The sequence below is a fragment of the Anthonomus grandis genome, chromosome 10 (genome assembly GCF_022605725.1).
Source record: "Anthonomus grandis grandis chromosome 10, icAntGran1.3, whole genome shotgun sequence".
Lineage (NCBI taxonomy): Eukaryota > Metazoa > Arthropoda > Insecta > Coleoptera > Curculionidae > Anthonomus > Anthonomus grandis.
Genome location: NC_065555.1, coordinates 4,533,950 through 4,552,805, shown reverse-complemented (window position 1 = coordinate 4,552,805; position 18,856 = coordinate 4,533,950). Strand labels below are relative to the sequence as shown.

The 18,856-nt window shown below is 34.1% G+C and overlaps 1 protein-coding gene across 4 annotated transcripts in view; it reads left to right on the top strand.

The window, feature by feature from the left end:
* Positions 1–18,856, top strand: part of LOC126741483 (dedicator of cytokinesis protein 3) — an 88,813-nt gene that overhangs the window by 25,088 nt on the left and 44,869 nt on the right. Inside the window, exons 1-8 of one of the 4 annotated variants that reach the window (XM_050447905.1) lie at positions 1,159–1,217; positions 3,842–3,962; positions 4,020–4,247; positions 4,312–4,527; positions 6,154–6,349; positions 13,301–13,449; positions 13,511–13,673; positions 17,218–17,394. In XM_050447905.1, coding sequence (XP_050303862.1) covers positions 1,174–1,217; positions 3,842–3,962; positions 4,020–4,247; positions 4,312–4,527; positions 6,154–6,349; positions 13,301–13,449; positions 13,511–13,673; positions 17,218–17,394 — 1,294 coding nt within the window. In that variant the 5' untranslated portion in view covers positions 1,159–1,173. Of the gene's footprint in view, positions 1–1,158; positions 1,218–1,250; positions 1,538–3,603; positions 3,788–3,841; positions 3,963–4,019; positions 4,248–4,311; positions 4,528–6,153; positions 6,350–13,300; positions 13,450–13,510; positions 13,674–17,217; positions 17,395–18,856 lie in introns of those variants that run through there. The other 3 variants (XM_050447904.1, XM_050447903.1, XM_050447901.1) reach the window with 3 other exon arrangements.

Genomic DNA, 18,856 nt, shown 5'->3' with positions numbered 1-18,856 from the left:
TTCGCGGTTATCGGCAACGTTGTCACCCGCCAACTTAACGGCCGGGCGCTTTTCTATCTCGCTCCCGCCCGCTTTCGAACCGGTTTTTCTCACTCCAACTTGACAACGGCCAATTCACTCGAGAAGAATGTTAAATAATTTTTACACCATTTTCTCGTTTTTGTCGTCGTCGGGTTTCTCGGCCGAGACAAAGAATCCGACCGTCGTCGGTTCGTAGAAGAAGTCGAACGATATGGGCAGGTAGACTGGGACTTATCATCAAAGGCCTTTGACAAGTCTTATATGATACGAATAAATAAAGGTCCGTTGGTTAAATCAGATAGTGAGGGTCGCGAGGGTGGGTTTTTACACTTTTGGGGTATTTAGAGGTACATCATAAGTGGATGTTTTTGTATTTGGCGATATATTCAATTATTTTATTTAGCTGCTTGTTAAATGACAAAGGGCTGTCAAAGTAAAAAAAAGATGGCGACGGATAAGGTTAGGTTGATTTTTTTTGTTGATGGCCTAAAAATTGAAAATCCGCATTTGGGGAAAAATGATTAAAATAATTATCGTACATTTCATTAGAGTAATTGGTTTAGAGTGAGATGCGAGTTAGATGATTTATAGTTCCATTTCATTTCATTATTATTGCCTTGATGATCTGGAAATTGTTGTTTTCTAACATAATTGCATCCAGAAAACTTCATTTTATTCAAAGGGATGGGAATATAAATATAAGAACCCCATTTTCTCTCTTTTTTTGATGTCACTTGTATCATTTCTTTATTACTATTATATCTGGATATTATATTCTTCATTATAATTATAAAACATTGAATTTTTATATTTCTTTAATTTAAAAAAGCGCACTTTGACTTGACATCTTTGACGTTTGTGACAGTTTTGACGTTCGCCGCTGTCACTGTCGTTTGTCAATGCGATTTTAAAATCATGATGATGATGGGTAAATTGGCACTTTTTGGGGCTCACCCTGGCAAGACTTCGCCCCGCCTTACCCCGTTCCACCGAGTAAAAAACAATCCTTTTTTTATGGACAACCATTATATATTAAACCAATATTGAATCAAGCTATTATAATTACTTAACACCCGCTATACCTATGGTACCATTATTCGCATATTTGTTACCATAAAGCGATCGCTTCCGAATAGCTTTTATGGAAAAAAAATGTGTGACAGTAATTTTCTAATTGCCACGAGCGATAACACACGGTAAATAGTTATTCTAATTCAATGTCGTTATAGTTAGCGGAAGCCGGTATATATTTTTTTTCGTGAAATTTTCGTCAATACGTTGCAAAAATTCACATAAAAATTGTAAAAATAACACAATAAGAAAGCGATACTTGCGTACAGTTGTTGCTTATCTCGCGATGTCGTATCGGTTTACCCTAGTTAATATGGGATTAAGTTAAAAAAATAAATAAATAAAATCGCGACGGTGATTCCACGATGAGGTTCAGGAAAAGGGAGTTTCTCAAGCGAATTGTGCCTAAAAAAAGGCACCTTTGCTGCTTGTTTTTCCGATACAGGTAAATCACTGGTTCAGTTTATATATTTTAGGAAATTGCTCCATTAAGCTGCCTTTTTTGACGTTTTTTCTTGTCCAAATAAGAACTGCATCAGTAGAGAGATAAGTTATTACCCCCTAAGAGGGTCTTAAATATGCCTGTTTCCAACGCTCATTAATTTCAAAACGGTTGTAGTTACAAGGAAACTTGTAAGGACGTTTTTGGTAAAGACACTCATCAGCTTTCATATGAAACTAAAATCAATAAAATCCGTACATGAGTTTTCAAAATATTTGGATTTTTGTAAAGCCTTTGACGACAGTCAAGATTATTCCATTGCGTTGAAATAGCCCTCAATAAGTCCGAAAGAGTTATACTTACAAAAAAACTTGTAAGGACGTTTTTCGTAAAGAAATTCATCAGCTTTCATATGAAACTAACGTCAACGAAATCGTTGCATTAGTTTTTAAAATATTTGGACTTCTTTAAAGCCTTTGATAGTATCAAGATTTTTTTCAATGCATTGAAATGCATTGAAGCTCAATAACTTCAAAACGATTGCAGTTACAAGGAAATCTGTAAGGATCTTTTTGGTAAAGAAACTCATCAGCTTTCATATCAAACTAAAATCAATTAAATCCATACATGAGTTTTCAAAATATTTGGATTTTTGTAAAGCCTTTGACAAAGTCAAGATTTTTCCATTGCGTTGAAATAGCCCTCAATAAGTCCGAAACAGTTATAGTTACAAGCAAACTTGTAAGGACGTTTTTCGTAAAGAAATTCATCAGCTTTCGTATGAAACTAATCTCAGTAAAATCGTTGCATTAGTTTTCAAAATATTTGGACTTCTTTAAAGCCTTTGATAGTATCAAGATTTTTTTAATGCATTGAAATAGAGCTCAATAACTTCAAAACGATTGCAGTTACAAGGAAATCTGTCAGAATCTTTTTGGTAAAGAAACTCATCAGCTTTCATATCAAACTAAAATCAATAAAATCCGTAAATGAGTTTTCAAAATATTTGGATTTTTGTAAAGCCTTTGACGACAGTCAAGATTTTTCCATTGCGTTGAAATAGCCCTCAATAAGTCCGAAAGAGTTATACTTACAAGAAAACTTGTAAGGACGTTTTTCGTAAAGAAATTCATCAGCTTTCATATGAAACTAACGTCAATGAAATCGTTCCATTAGTTTTCAAAATATTTGGACTTCTTTAAAACCTTTGATAGTATCAAGATTTTTTCAATGCATTGAAATAGTGCTCAATAACTCCAAAACGGTTATAGTTACCAGGAAGGCTGTAAGGACCTTTTTGTTAAAGAAACTCATCAGTTTTCATATGAAACTAACGTCAACGAAATCGTTGCATTAGTTTTTAAAATATTTGGAATTCTCTGAAGCCTTTGATAGTATCAAGATTTTTTTCAATACATTGAAATAGAGCTCAATAACATTAAAACGATTGCAGTTATAAGGAAATCTATAAGGATCTTTTTGGTAAAGAAACTCATCAGCTTTCATATGAAAGTAAAAGCAAAAAAATCGTTGCATTAGTTTTCAAAATATTTGGACTTCTTTAAAGCCTTTGATAGTATCAAGATTTTTTCAATGTATTGAAAGAGAGCTCAATAACTCACAAGTACAAAGAAACTTATAAGGACTTTTTTGATACTTTACATACTAGTGCATTAAAAAAGTCCTGAATCAGATCATAAAATCAACGTTGTCCCGTAAAGTCGAGGAGAGTTCAAGGGCCGAATTTGCCCTTGAAAAGCATAAGAAAACGTCGAGAGAGGTCACTCACTTTCGCGCGTTTGTATTATTCTAGTCGCGATGGGCACGTACTGTACGATAAAGTTCCCGGTACTGCCCGATGGATCTCTGCTGCATAACGTTGGAATTTAACCATCACAATTTAAAATAAAATCAACTTCTACTCCTACGCTTTAACGCGATACTTTGTCTATGTAATAATAATTAGAGAGGTGGCAAGGTCATGCTCAGTCATCTTCAAGCTTGGCCGGTATATTATATGTACTTAACTTCGTCTTATTTTCAATTTTTTTGCACACAAAGAACTGTTGAGAATTCATGATTGAACATGGAGGACTGCGTGCAGCAGTTTTTATCGAGAAAGTGCTCCCAGGCCAAGTTTTTCGTAGTGTGCCTCATAAACGAGGGCCTAAACTTGTATTTGCAACATCAGCTGAAAAAGTTGGAATATAAGCGTAAAAATAATGTCCGAAAGTCTTGCCCCTTATGTGACGAGTATGTGCGCGTTAAAGTGAATAAAAACGTACATAAAGTCGTTTTTTTTTTCAGGAAACTCGGGCTGGATTTGGTACCCAGGCAGGGGTCTACCATGGTAGAGCCCGACTCTATGTCAGTAGTTGAGCTCTATCACGTCCACGTAGCGAGCGCTGAAAACACTTATAGTGTCTCAGTAAGCAATTTAAATAAATTATTTTGCCAAGTTATGCCCTTTCTTTCTGTTTTTTAGGCCAGAGGTACCATAAGAAAGAAAGAGATCAAAAAAACTCTCACCCACCATTTGTACTTTTGTATGCGGGATTTTGGACACCACCTGGGCGAAGATACGGAGGTCTACTTTTCGTTGTACGACGCCGGGAAGCAGAAGTATTTGAGCGAAAGGTTTCTAGTCAAAATTTCCAAAGAGGGTTTCACCAATCATATCGAGAAGTTGCATAGTAATTGTACTGTGTTTACGGTAAGTTATGCGGCTATTTAGTGGGATACGAATTATTACATCTACTTCCTAAAAAATTCTTTAGGATCTGGGCAACGCCGATTTAAATAAAGACATCTACGTGATCGCTCACGTGATGCGAATCGGCAAAATGCTGTACTCCGACAGCTCGAAAAAGACTGAAAAATCCGTTGGACAACCTCAACTGTTCAAACGACCCCACGGGATCGGGGTACAAAACATCGGAGAGTTTTTAACCAGCAAGTGTGAGGACAACGAGGAGAAAGAGATCAGCATGAAAGTGAGTGAGAGAAAATCGTTATACAAAAGTGTGTCCAAAAAGTCTGGAAAATTACCTGTTACAGGTAAACGAACTACCTTGTTAAAAAACGCTAAAACACGTGAATTATCTTTTATTTTTTTTGCATGTTTTCCGATTTCTGAAAAATATACAGGGTGCGTCAAGAAGACTGGGCAGCTGTCAACTTTATTATTTTAAATGAAACACCTCATTTATTTAAAGGTTTAAATAATATATACTTAGATCCAACTGACTCCTATCTGAGTCAGGTGGATCTAAGTATCGGAAACGCTAATATTTCTTTTAAAAATTCCACTAAAAACCTGGGTTTAATTTGTGACACTAAACTTAAATTTACCGAACACATAACAGCTTGTATTAAAAAATCCTACTGCGCCCTTAAAACTCTTTTTCCTCAAAGGCATTACTTAGAAAAGAAAACCAAAATTGAACTATGTGACGCACTGGTACTATCACACTTTAACTTCGCGGATAGTGTTTATGGTCCTTTTCTGGATACAACACAGGCCCATAGAGTGCAAAAGGTTCAAAACTCATGCATACGTTTTATATGTGGCATAAGACGTGGACAACACGTATCACATAAGCTTAAAGAACTTAGCTGGTTGTCAATGTTCAATAGGCGTGTACTGCACTCGGCTTGTCTGTTTTATAACATCATTAAATTTCAGTGTCCTATCTATCTCACTAGGAAAATGGTTTACAGAACTGATGTTCATAATATAAATATACGTAGAAAGCACATCCTTACGATCCCCAAGCATAAGGAACTTTTTAAAAGAGGATTCTCTTATAACATAGCGTAAACCGTAAATAAATTTCAAGTTACTCTTTTTAACACATCTTTATCCTGTTTCAAAAGAAGGATCAGACAGCGGCTTCTCAGTGAATGAGTTTTTATGGGCGTTTATATGCATTTCAGAGAAAATAAGATATTATATACATACAATTTTCTTTTATTAGGCTTAGGTTAGGTAACTAAATGTAAGTACGGCTTAGAATGTTTCTATGGCTTTAACAGCCTTTTTTTTTTGGGTAGAAGCTGACTATCAAGGCCATTTGTTTCATTTATATATTTGTTTTGTATTTGCAAAATTGTTATAATTAATTAATTGGAACAATAAAATTATTTATTATTATTATTATTATTATTATTTAATGTCAACAATTGAAATTCAACATTTTTAAAAACTTTACCAGACTTAAAAATCTAAATTATTTAACTCTTGCTACTTTTTTGTGGTACTAAATAGGTTTGAGGTCTTGCTGAAATGGCTCGATTAAAGAGAAAAAATTTTATTAATCAGGTTAAGGGATTATGGAGATCGTGTTAGACCGTACGAAGAGGTCGCTAATTTATGGCATGCCTAAATCATCGCGCCTAAATCCAAAAATGCATTAATAAATGGGTAATAACTATTAAAAATAATAAAGTTGACCAGTCTTCTTGACGCACCCTGTATACTTTGCAGAAATCTAAAAAAAATAAGAAAAGATCGACGTGTCTGAGCGTTTTTTCATTTATCTGTAAAAGATATTTTTCTAGACTTTCTGGACACAGTGTATTTGTAAGAGCAACTTGTTTATTGAAAACTGACTTTGTAGGTGTACCAAGGGGAGGACAAAGATTTCCATCAGCTGCACGAGTTCATAATAAGACAGTCGGGAAAATATTCGGCCCTTTCCGGCCCTATAAACTACGGGATTATGATCTCGTTGAAAATGTTGCATGGGGAGTTGCGCGCTATTAGGGAGGACAACCCTTTGCTGTTTAAGAACGTTAGTTTGACCAGCAAGCTGGGTAAGGTTACGCAAATGATGTACAAATTAACGAGGAAACTTATGAGAACCTTTTTGGTAAAGAAACTCATCGGCTTCCATATGACACTAAAATCAGTAAAATTACTTTAAGAGTTTTCTAAATGTTTGAAATTTTGTGAAGCTTTTGATAGTATCAATATTTCTTTAAAACGGTTGTATTTACAAGGAAACTTGTAAAGAGCTTTTTGGTAAAGAAACTCATTGGCTTTAATATGAAACTGAAATCAGAGTTTTCGAAATATTTGGGTTTTTGTCAAAGCTGTGATAGTATCAAGATTTTGGTAAAGATTTCTGAATAACTTCATAACGGTTGTGTTCACGGAAACTTATAAGGAGCTCTTTGATAAAGAAACTCATCAGCTTTCATTTGATCCTTAAGTCAGTAGCATTGTTACATGCAATTTCAAGATGTTGGGATTTTTGTAAAGCCTTTGACAGTATCAAGATGTTTTTTTAAAACCCTTAATACCTTAAAACGATTGTATATACAATAAAATTTGTAAGAATATTTTTGTTAAAAAGAAACTCATCCATCGGAATTCATATAACACTAAAATAAGTAAAACTGCTTCAAGAGTTTTTGAATTATTTGGATTTTTGTAAACCCTCTGACAATATCAAGATTATTTTATTTCGTTAAAAAACTAGCCAATAGCTCCAAAACAGTTGAACTTACAAGGAAATTTGTAAGAACCTTGTTGGTTAAGAAGCTCATTGGCTCTCATATGAAACTAAAATGAACAAAATCCTAGGATCTTTACATGAAGTTTCAAGATATTCAGATTTTTGTAGGACCTCTGACAGTGTCGATTTTTTTTTCATTTCATTGAATAACGACTTAATAACTCCAAACAGTTGAATTTATAAAGACACTTTCAAAAACCTTTTTGCGTAAAAAAGTTATTTTCTTTCATATGAAACTAAAATCAATAAAATCGTTACCTCAGTTTTCAACATATTGAGATTTTTGTAAAGCCTTTGACAATATCCAGATTTTTGCAGCATTCCGTTCAAAAACTACTCAATAACTCCGAAACAGCTGAATTTACAAGGAAACTTTTAAAGACCTTTTTGCTCAAGAAACTTATTTGCTTTCATAGTAAAACCAATAAAATTGGTACATGAGATTTTACTAAAGCCTATGACAGTATCAAGATTTTTCACTCCATTGGAAAACTACTCAATAACTCCAAAACAACATATGAAATTATTCAGCAAAGATGAATTCTACTTCGGGTAAAACTTTCATTGAATTTCCTTGAACAGTTCTTAAATTATCTTGACAAATGGGTAATACTTGCAAACAAAAATCGCGTGCAATTGCAAACTCAATTGATGACTTACACAATGAATTCTTTACCTATCATAACGTTTCGAACGTCAAATCCATCATCAGACATTGCCTCTCCTTACGTGTAAAAGATTTTTGAAAGTTTCTTAAACGAACGAGCAGTTATGCCTAAAAAATGTATGGATACTGTAAAATTTATTTCTTTTGTAAAAAGCTCAAATCAGAAGCCTGATAATTTATAAAATGTATGAATAATAGAAGTGAATAGAATCCTACAAACCGTCATATAAGCCTTGAGAAAATTAGATTATGAAACCATGGAAGCCTGGTTATTAAATCCATTACTACCATGAATGTTAAAACCCTAAACTGAACTTTAACAGAAGCTTAGCAATTAGTATGACGTAAAATAACCAAAATTCTTTTTTTAATGAAGATGAAATATTTAATGTTACATACCTGAAGAAAACTAAGTTTGATACAGTGACCATATTTGCAGACTGTCGTCCAAGCATTTTTAAAAAGATTGTGGAATAAAAATTTGTACATTGTAATAATACACTCGCCGGCACAAAATTCCGCCACCCTGAAATATTGGCCAAGTTTGATGTTTTATAATTTTTTTATTTTTTATCACATTCTCACGATTTTGCCATCAGTTTTTAGATACATTTATTGTGATATTTTAAAATCATTTTGTAAAGTAGCATTTTTCGATTACTCCATGAAGTATTCGCAAGTCATTTTTTAGACACACAGCAGTAGATCTTCGATCTCTTAAAGAACTAATGGTGACAAAGTGATCATTAGCTGCAGTGGTCATTCTCCTTCTGCCAGAGCCTTGTCGTCTAGTAAAAATTCCCGTCTGTAAATACCTATTCCAGGCATCTCGAACTGTAGACCGCGCAAATCTCAGAGTACGGGCGACATAACTTTTGCTACGGCCATCCTCTATTAACGCAACAATTCTACCCACGTCTGCTGGAGTTAATACCATATTGACACACAACAAATTATAATAGTGACACTGTCAAACTTTATGTCACATTAATTGCGTCCTTCGCCAACGTCGATAATTTTTAACCGAAAACTTGATATTAATTATCTAAAAATAAGCTTCAAATCAGCGTTTTAATTAAAAATTTGCAGCTCGCAGCAGAAATGAGATAATGGAATGAATCAAAAATCGAAGATTACAAGGAACAGTATGTAAACAGAATTATCCACCTTAATTTTCCTACAGTTTTTTTTTTGAAATTACGAGAAAAAACAACAGTTTGTTTTACTCCTATATAATATAGCCTAATCGAAAAATGCTACAAAATGAACTTATGTGAGAATCTGATAAAAAATGTATAAAACATCAAACTTGGCCAATATTTTAGGGTGGCGGAATTTTGTGCCGGCGAGTATATTTATATTAATAATATTAATATATAGCTCAATTTTCATACTGAATTTTGGCTGACAATCCATTAACGATTCAACAATGGATTTTTTTGGTTAAATAATAAAGTATGTCAGATATACCGTTGTAAAATATTATGTATATAAAAACGATAGATCTTTTTCGTTCTTATAAGGCGTTAGATGTTCTTGTTTGCTTGTAACGCTCCCGGCAGTTACATAAGAGGCAAGAAATCCATTAAAGACAAGTAAGAACTTTCAGACCTTTGAATGTTGTCCCCTTTTTATCCAACAAATGAAATAATGATGTACTTCTACCAGATATTTTATATGTAATTTTTTATACAGGGTGATTCATTAATATTGCACGAAAATGAAATGCCGGTTTTTTTGGGTTAAATTATGACGAAAAGTTCCTATAAACATATGTCCGAAAGTGCTTCGTTTCCGAGATACAGGGTGTTCAAATTTTCTTAAAAAATCGATTTTTTATTAATATCTAAGAAATGCCTTTGCTGTTTGCAATGTCATTCACACCATTTCTGGATATCTTAATGATGTATCTTTTTGACATATGACAGTTGATTTGTTATTCCAGGGACGTGCCCACGGGGTAAGCGGGTTAGGTTTTTTGTACAAAAAATAGCACCTAGTAGATTTTTTGAACCTCCTGTACATTTTTTGGATGACGCAACTAAAGATGGAATTGTTTCAACTCTTGGGTGTTTTTCGTATCTCCCTCCGTTTTCGATAAAAAAATTAAGAATTGCTTTTTTGCATCCCTCTGTAAAAATACAAGTAAATGCTTTTAAATCACGCGAAAGCAAAGAAATAATTTTCTTCCTAAAATGTAATACTTACCTATTCATAGTGTCGAATATCAAGTACAGCATTAACAACTGCTGATCTAAAAAATACTGCGGAATGTTGAAATTGTAAATACGTATTAAACAAAATTTAGTAAATACTATTATCGTTTTAGTTTTTGTCGCATTCTTTTCGTTGCTTTGAAAATGCAATAAATAAAATACCAGTTCATTTAACATTACTAGGTGTGGCTCAGTGATAAGGTGTTGTTTTTTTCCTGTCAAGTAGACAATTTCCTCATTTTTGTCTAAAATGGAGTACACTTATAGTGAAATGTGCGATATGCACTTTGTGTATGGTCTTGCTAATGGTAATTCACAAGCAGCGAGGCGTATTTACGCGGACAAATACCCTAACCGAGTACTTCCTCATAGTCAAATGTTTACTCGCCTCCATCAACGTCTCAGAGAAAGTGGAAGTTTTAAAAAACTTACAGTCGACAATGGACGACCCCGCACAGTTGCAACCGCAGAAGCTGAAGAAGCAGTGCTCCACGAAATCGAGGATAATCCTTCAACGAGTACAAGACAGATTGCTGCCACTTTAAACATTAGTCAGCCAACAGTGTTTAGAATACTGAAAAATCAGCTTTTGTACCCGTATCACATCCAGCGGGTACAAGCACTTTTGCCAGACGACTATCCTCATAGAGTGGCTTTCTGTCGATGGTTACAACAAAACATTGTAGAAAATCCTCCTTTTTTATCAAAAATACTTTTCACGGACGAAGCTAATTTCTCCAGGAATTCGATAATGAATTTCCATAATAATCACATTTGGGCAGATGAAAATCCACATGGAATAAGTGAAAGTCGCCATCAACACCAATTTTCACTGAATGTTTGGGTTGGAATCATTGAAGACCACTTAATTGGTCCTTTCTTTTTGCAACAAAGGTTAAGTGGAGAAGTGTATCGGCGTTTTCTTCAAGAGGAGTTGCCAACACCATTAGAAAACGTCCCGCTTGACTTAAGGTACCAAATGTTTTTCATGCATGATGGCGCTCCGGCGCATTTCAGCTTAATTGCTCGACAGTATTTAGATAGAGTATATCCCAATCGTTGGATAGGTCGTGGAGGTATACAACCCTGGCCTGCGCGATCTCCCGATCTAAATCCAATAGACTTTTTCCTCTGGGGCCACCTCAAGCAATTAGTTTATACCACCCCCATCGAAAATGTTGAAGAATTAAGAAATCGTATTATTGCAAATTGCGATATTATTCGAAACACGCCAGGGATCTTTAAACGTGTTCGCCAGTCAATGCGTCGCAGGACAGACGCATGCATTGCAGTTGGAGGAACTCATTTTGAACAACTCTTATAGCGTACGTTTCTTAGTCCATAGCTCTTCATTACCTTCATCAATTTACTAATGTTTATTCTAAGAATTTAATTAATGTACCTAAGTTTAATTAAAACTATTTTTCAACAGGTAGTACAGTTAATGTCATGTCAAAATTCCAAATTACCGTATTTACTATTCTTCACCCTGTAAATCGATAAGTAGGCATTTTATTATGTTTATTCAAGTTTTTTCAAACGTTTGCATTAAACTAATTTTTTTATCGAAAACGGAGGGAGATACGAAAAACACCCAAGAGTTGAAACAATTCCATCTTTAGTTGCGTCATCCAAAAAATGTACAGGAGGTTCAAAAAATCTACTAGGTCCTATTTTTTGTACAAAAAACCTAACCCGCTTACCCCGTGGGCACGTCCCTGGAATAACAAATCAACTGTCATATGTCAAAAAGATACATCATTAAGATATCCAGAAATGGTGTGAATGACATTGCAAACAGCAAAGGCATTTCTTAGATATTAATAAAAAATCGATTTTTTAAGAAAATTTGAACACCCTGTATCTCGGAAACGAAGCACTTTCGGACATATGTTTATAGGAACTTTTCGTCATAATTTAACCCAAAAAAACCGGCATTTCATTTTCGTGCAATATTAATGAATCACCCTGTATATTTTACGTCACCTTTTTGATAAATAAACTCATCGGCTTTCATATGAAACTAAAATCAATCAAATCGGTACACGAGTTTTTAAAATATTTGAATTTTCGTAAAGCCTTTGACAGTAACAGGCATTCTTTCAATCATGAAAGTGAATTACTACAAAATGCTTGAATTTTCAAGCAAAGTAGTTGTAAGAACCTTTTTATTTATTTATTTACGTGATGTCCCATTCTAACAAAATTACAAAATAAATTATATCCTAACCCTAAATGTATATTAATATGTAGCAGCCCATGATATACATATAAGATAAAACTTCCAGAAAAATCTAAGCACAAACTAACCTTGGCCAAAAAAAAATGAATACTTATAATACTTAACATAGTATACTAATTGAGTAAAAAAATATAAAACAACTAAAATCATACCCTTAAGAAAAACAATCAAAATAAGAAAAGTAAAAGCAATCAAATTTATTTGATACTTAACACATAGTACTCAACGAGTAAACTCACTCAGACACCTTTTAAGTTTTGAAGGCTTTAAATTCACTAAATCAAAAGCCTGATTAAATCCATTTCCCAGCATGTGGAGTCGATTAATTGGAGAAAATTTACCATAATTTGTGTGGTGACATTCAACCAGAAAAAGGGACGTCTCTCTAATGACTCTGGTATTGCACCTAAAGTTTATCCGCGATAACAATTAAGAGCAATCAATAGCCATTATTAAAGAACTTCTGAAGAAATATCATATCACACCTAGTTTGATAGTCCTCAACAGAAGTCATATTTAGCCTTGACTTAAGTTCTAATAAAGACGCATCTCGTACATGTAATCGCCAAGCAAAAGTCCTGAGAAATTTATTTTGGACCTTATCAAGACTGTAAATATGGTTAGCATAATAAGGGGACCAGACAATGGAAGAATAAGACATGTCACTACGAATAAGTGTAAGATATAAAACTCTGGCAGGTACTGAAAAGTCTTGAGTTTTTCTAGTTATAGAACCAAGAGTACGAAGGGCTTTACTAGACAAACTAATCTATATGGGGTATAAAATTCAGGGAACTGTCAAACAACACCCTCAAGTCTTTAATTAGCGATACTCTTGAAAATATATTACCATTTATGTGGTAGTCAAATGCGACAACTTTTTTAGATTTAGTAAAAGAAATGATAAAACACTTATCCTTATTAAGATGTAAGTCATTAAAGACAGACCGATTATATAGAGAATCTATGTCTGATTGTATCTGACTGTATTGTTATTTTTGATAGCTTTCATGTGAAACCAACATCAATAAAATCGTTAGGTTGCTTTTACTCTTTGACAATATCAAGTTTAAAAAAAAATGAAACAAGTAAAAAACAACAGGACTTTTTAATTAATTAAAGGATTCCCGGACGTAATAATGCCCGGGGACGTCAGGAACGACCTGTACCTGCAACTGGACCGCGGGGAATTCGAAAGGGGCGGCAAATCAACCGGGAAAAATATCGAAGTAACCGTGGTGGTGCTCGACGGAGAGAAGCGAACCGTTAAGGTAACTTATCGACTATTAAATTTGAAAGAAATTTTCGATTTTTTTTTTTAAATTATCGTAGAACTGTTTATGGGGCGCCTCCGGTATAGAGGGTTCCTCGGAGTACAACTCGATGATCATTTACCATCATAATTCACCCGCTTGGGCCGAAAATATCCGACTTACCCTCCCGATCGATAAGTTTGCGGGGGCGCATGTCCGTTTGGAGTATCGACATTGTTCCAGTAAGTTAATTATGATTAAAACCTTCGTTTACCCCGTTAATATCGTCGTCAGGGCTAAAAGGTATGAAATGACACACTTTCAGACTTACGGTTCTTGATTATTGAGAGTCGCTGGCTTGTGATTATGGAAAGGGTTCAAAATATACTGGATTAGGACTTTAAATAAAACTGATTTTATTTTAGAAGAATTGCCAAGGTTTCGGCCTTTATTTGGACCATCTTCAGGGCTATTTCTGCTTAAAAAATATCCAGTTATTCAAATAAGTAAACATTATGAAGTGTTGTGCTGTACATTTTATGCTTAATGTTTTGTGGAGTCTACACTGTATGCTTTTGTATGTTTTATATAGATTATGATTTTCCTTCCTTTTTATGTATACATTTCTCTTGTTTACTGTTTTTATTCTGTTTTTTTTCTCTTCATTTTAAGTTGCTTTGTTAATAACAAATATTTGTTCATAACAATAAAGCTTATTTGGATTTGATAAATCTACGTTATAAAATGTTAAGATGTACAGCGCAACACTCCATAATGTTTCCTTATTTCATCACTAGACTTGGCTCATGAATCGTTGGATGCCAATGCACATTTTTTAATCTTGACTCCTGACTCCCTGGAAGTTTTTAAATCCTTGACACTTCCAGATATTTGGAGGCATTAATTTCCTCCAAGAAATTGCTTGAAAAACGTTTCAACTATCTGAAATAGTCAGTTCAGTTCCAAATAGATGGAGCAACTTTTCCAGCCATTTAAGGCAATTTTAAAAAAATGAAAATCATTCTTTAGTCTGTTCAGACAGTTGACAGTTTTGGGAGTCATTTTCAGAGACTTCCAGGCAGTTGAAGACGTCAACTTCGCTTAGGGAATTACCTCAAAGAAGTTTTAACTGCCTGGAATATTCACTTGAGCACCATCAATTCTTCCAGGCATTTCAGGCAATTTTGAAGTAATGGAAGTCATTTTTTGATACGTTTAGACAGTTGACACTATTGGGAGTAGTTTTCCAACACTTTCGGGTAGTTCAAGACATCAGTTTCTTCTAGAGAAATACCTGGAAGAAGTCTCAATTGCCTGGAATAGTCAACTGAGTACCATCAACTCTTCTAGGCATTTAAGAGGCAATTTTGAAGTAATGAAAGTCATTTTTTGATATGTCCAGGCAGTTGACATTTTTAAGAGTCATTTTCAGGCAGTTGAAGGTATTAATTTATTCCAGAAAATTACCTGGAAGATGTTTTAACTGCCTGGAATAGTCATTTGAGTACCATCAACTCTTCCAGGTATTTGAGACAATTTTAAAGTAATGGAAGTCATTTTTGATACGTCCAGGCAGTTGACACTATTGGGAGTAGTTTTCCAACACTTTCAGACAGTTCAAGACATCAAATTTCTTTTAGAGAAATACTTGGAAGATGTTTCCATTGCCTGGAATAGTTATTTCAGTACCATCAACTCTTCCAGGCATTTGAGGCAATTTTGAACTAATAGAAGTCATTTTTGATACGTCCAGACAGTTGACACTATTAGGCATTTAAGAGGCAATTTTGAAGTAATGAAAGTCATTTTTTGATATGGCCAGGCAGTTGACACTATTGGGAGTAGTTTTCCAACCCTTTCAGGCAGTTCAAAATATCAGTTTATTCTAGAGAAATATCTGGAAGATGTTTCAACTGCCTGGAATAGTCATTTGAGTACCATTAACTCTTCCAGGCATTGGCGGCAACTTTGAAGTAATTGTAGTAATTTTTTAACACGTTCAGGCAGTTGATACTATTGGGAGTCGTTTTCCAAGACTTTCAGGTAGTTCTATACATCAATTTCTTTTAGAGAAATACCTGGAAGAAGTCTCAATTGCCTGGAATAGTCAACTGCGTACCATCAACTCTTCTAGGCATTAAGGAGGCAATTTTGAAGAAATGAAAGTCGTTTTTTGATATGTCCAGGCAGTTGGACATTATTAAGAGTTATTTCCAGGCAGTTGAAGATATTAATTTGTTCCAGAGAATTACCTGAAAGATGTTTCAACTGCCTGGAATAGTCATTTGAGTACCATCAACTCTTCCAGGTATTTGAGAGAATTTTAAAGTATTGGAAGTAATTTTTTGATACGTCCAGGCAGTTGACACCATTGGGAGTAGTTTTCCAACACTTTCGGGAAGTTCAAGACATCAGTTTCTTCTAGAGAAATACTTGGAAGATGTTTCAATTGCCTGGAATAGTCAACTGAGTACTATCAACTCTTCCAGGCATTTAAGGCAATTTTGAAATATAATGGAAGTAATTTTTTGATGCATTCAGGCAGTTGACACTATTGGTAGTCATTTTCCGGCACTTCCGGGCTGTTGAAGGCACCAGTTTCTTCCAGGGAATTGCCTGAAAAAGGTTTCAATTGCCTGGAATAGTCACTTGAGTTCCATGAACTTTTTGATGCATTTTGAAGTAATTTTTTTACACGTCCATGCACTTGACGTCGTTATTAGGTGTCATTTTTCAACACTTTCAGGCAGAGGCCGATTTTTTAAATAGAAAAAGCCCTGAAGATGTTCTAAATAAAGGCGGAAACGTCAGTAATAATATCAGTTTTATTTGAAGTCCTAAACCTTCCGACCGAGACTTTCCTTCCATTGCATACCCTTAAATATCTTGACGTTTGACCGATGTAAACACCATCGCATTTACAACGTAGAATTTAATATTATTGCGTTACTTTCTAGGTCCTTTAGTGTCCGTTTATTAGTGTTTTCGTTGTTAAAATAAATGTTTATTTTATCGTTATTTCATTCTTTTACAAAGAAACTACTAACATTACTTCTCTTTCAAAATAGCCTAATTCATTTTAAAAATATACATACATGTAATGATTTTATCCTAGGAATCAGTTTTCTTTAATAACAAAACAATTCCATGTAGTCGATATGAAAATAAAAGAAGTAAATCCTATGACATAACTGAACAATTTTATTATCTTACTCTTTCATTAAAATATACTCTGTCTATGGAAATTTCTTATATCTACTGACAAGCTCTCATATAACTTAGCACCATAAGGATAAATTGATTTAAATCCGATATTACTTTGCATTTTTGGCATAATTAATTTTTTTGCCTAGTGGTATAAGGATGTATACTATTCTCATTAAAAAATGTAATGGAGGAATCCGTGATGTACATACATAAAGAAGTAATTTGAATTTATAAATATTGTATAGATTTAAAAATTCTTTCTTGTACAATGCTTTATCTCCAGATACCTATTAAGTAATGTAACTGATTGTAAATATGGGCATAATATAACTGCTTCAAATTCTATTCCTACAGAGGGTAATATGTTTGTCTTAATACCAATGCTATGCAAGTTCCATTATAATATGCAATCAATTAATACACCCAAATATTTAACAACTAATGCACTTTTAAGTGTTTGGTTACCGAATAAAGTTGTCTTATCGTTTTCTTCCCTATCATCATGTAGCATGAGAAGGCCACAAACTGAGGTGCCGAGAAATTATTGTCATTTAATAATTTTCTTTGTAAATATTACAGCACGCGAGAAGAGCGACAAGAAACTGTTCGGGTTCTCGTTTATGCGTTTGATGAACAAAGACGGGGCTGTAGTGCAGGACGGGCAACACGAGTTGTACATCTACAAGTGCGAGGATCCCGTGAAACTGGATAATTGCGGGTATTTGTGTTTGCCCGCGTTCGCCAAAGATTACGAAGGTAATAAGACACTTTATTTTTTTAAATTTTCTCTTGTTAAAAGGCACTTTTGACCAAGACTAATATTTCGAGTGGTTTCTTATATTTCCCCGATATTGGATTAATTTTGAATGTTATTAAAGGCATATATTAACTAATGTTTTATGTCTTCCAGGGATTATTTATTGATTATTTTATGTCTTCCATTTTGTTTGTACTAGGCATTAATGATATTACAAATCACCTTGGGAGATCTGTCAAAGTCAGAATATTTGCAGATGACATAGTAATGCACCACTCTTCTATAAACCCGAATATAAGCCATACTATTTTACACAACAATTTAAATAGATTAGTAGAGTGGGCCTTAAACAACAACCTGGATTTCTCACCGAATAAATCAATAGAAATACATTTTTGTAGAAAAAGGAATTGCAGCAAACTGATTGATCTTCATATAAATAACCAACCAATCACCACTAAATCTCACCATAAATTTCTGGGGGTCTACTTTGACTCACTACTAAATTTTAAATATCATATCACATACACAAAACAAAAATGCAAAAAAGCCTTGCACGTTATTCGCATGCTATCACATACAAAGTGGGGAGCTGATCCATCTTCACTACTCATCATCTAAAAGCTTTGATAAAATCTAAAATAGACTACGGATCTATCGCCTATTCATCTGCTCCACAAAGTTATATTCAATTACTTAGACCTATAGAGAATGCAGCACTCAAAATAAAAAGAAAAAAGTCCAATAAATAGCTTGTATTGTGAAGCAGAATGTATCCCCCCAACCTATAGAACTACTTACCTTACCTTAAAGTATGCAAATACACAAAGTTTAAGCCCAGAACAGTCTAGCACGAACAACATTTTCAAAATTTCATATCCAAATATCCAACCCCCTTCCAGGAGATACCATCCAGGTGCAAACGTTAGACTGAAACAAATACAGCAGAGATTACAAGTTCAACAAACACAAGCATACAGCTACAATACATACACACACCCACCATGGACGTAATAAAGGTCCTAACAAAACATTCAAAGAAAGATACTTCAGCCTCTACATTTAAGCAACTATTCCTAGACAATATAACTAAATTCAAACATCATCATAATTATTATATACACAGATGGCTCTAAAACGGAAAACAGGGTAGGATCATCCTATTACAATACTTATTTTGAAAAAACTTTCTCACTGACTAAATCAACAGAGATTCTTACAGCAGAACTATTCGCAATACATAAAGCAATTAAACATCTATTTACTTTAAAAAAGCCAAATTGGTTAATAGCCACTGATTCCATGGGTGCATTACAATGTATTGAATCATATCTCCCAAAACACCCATTTGCTCTTGAAATTAAGCACCAATTAGAAAGCGCACATTCACATAAATATAATATCATGTTCATCTGGGTCCCCAGTCACATTGGAATAAAGGGAAATGAAAAAGTCGACTTA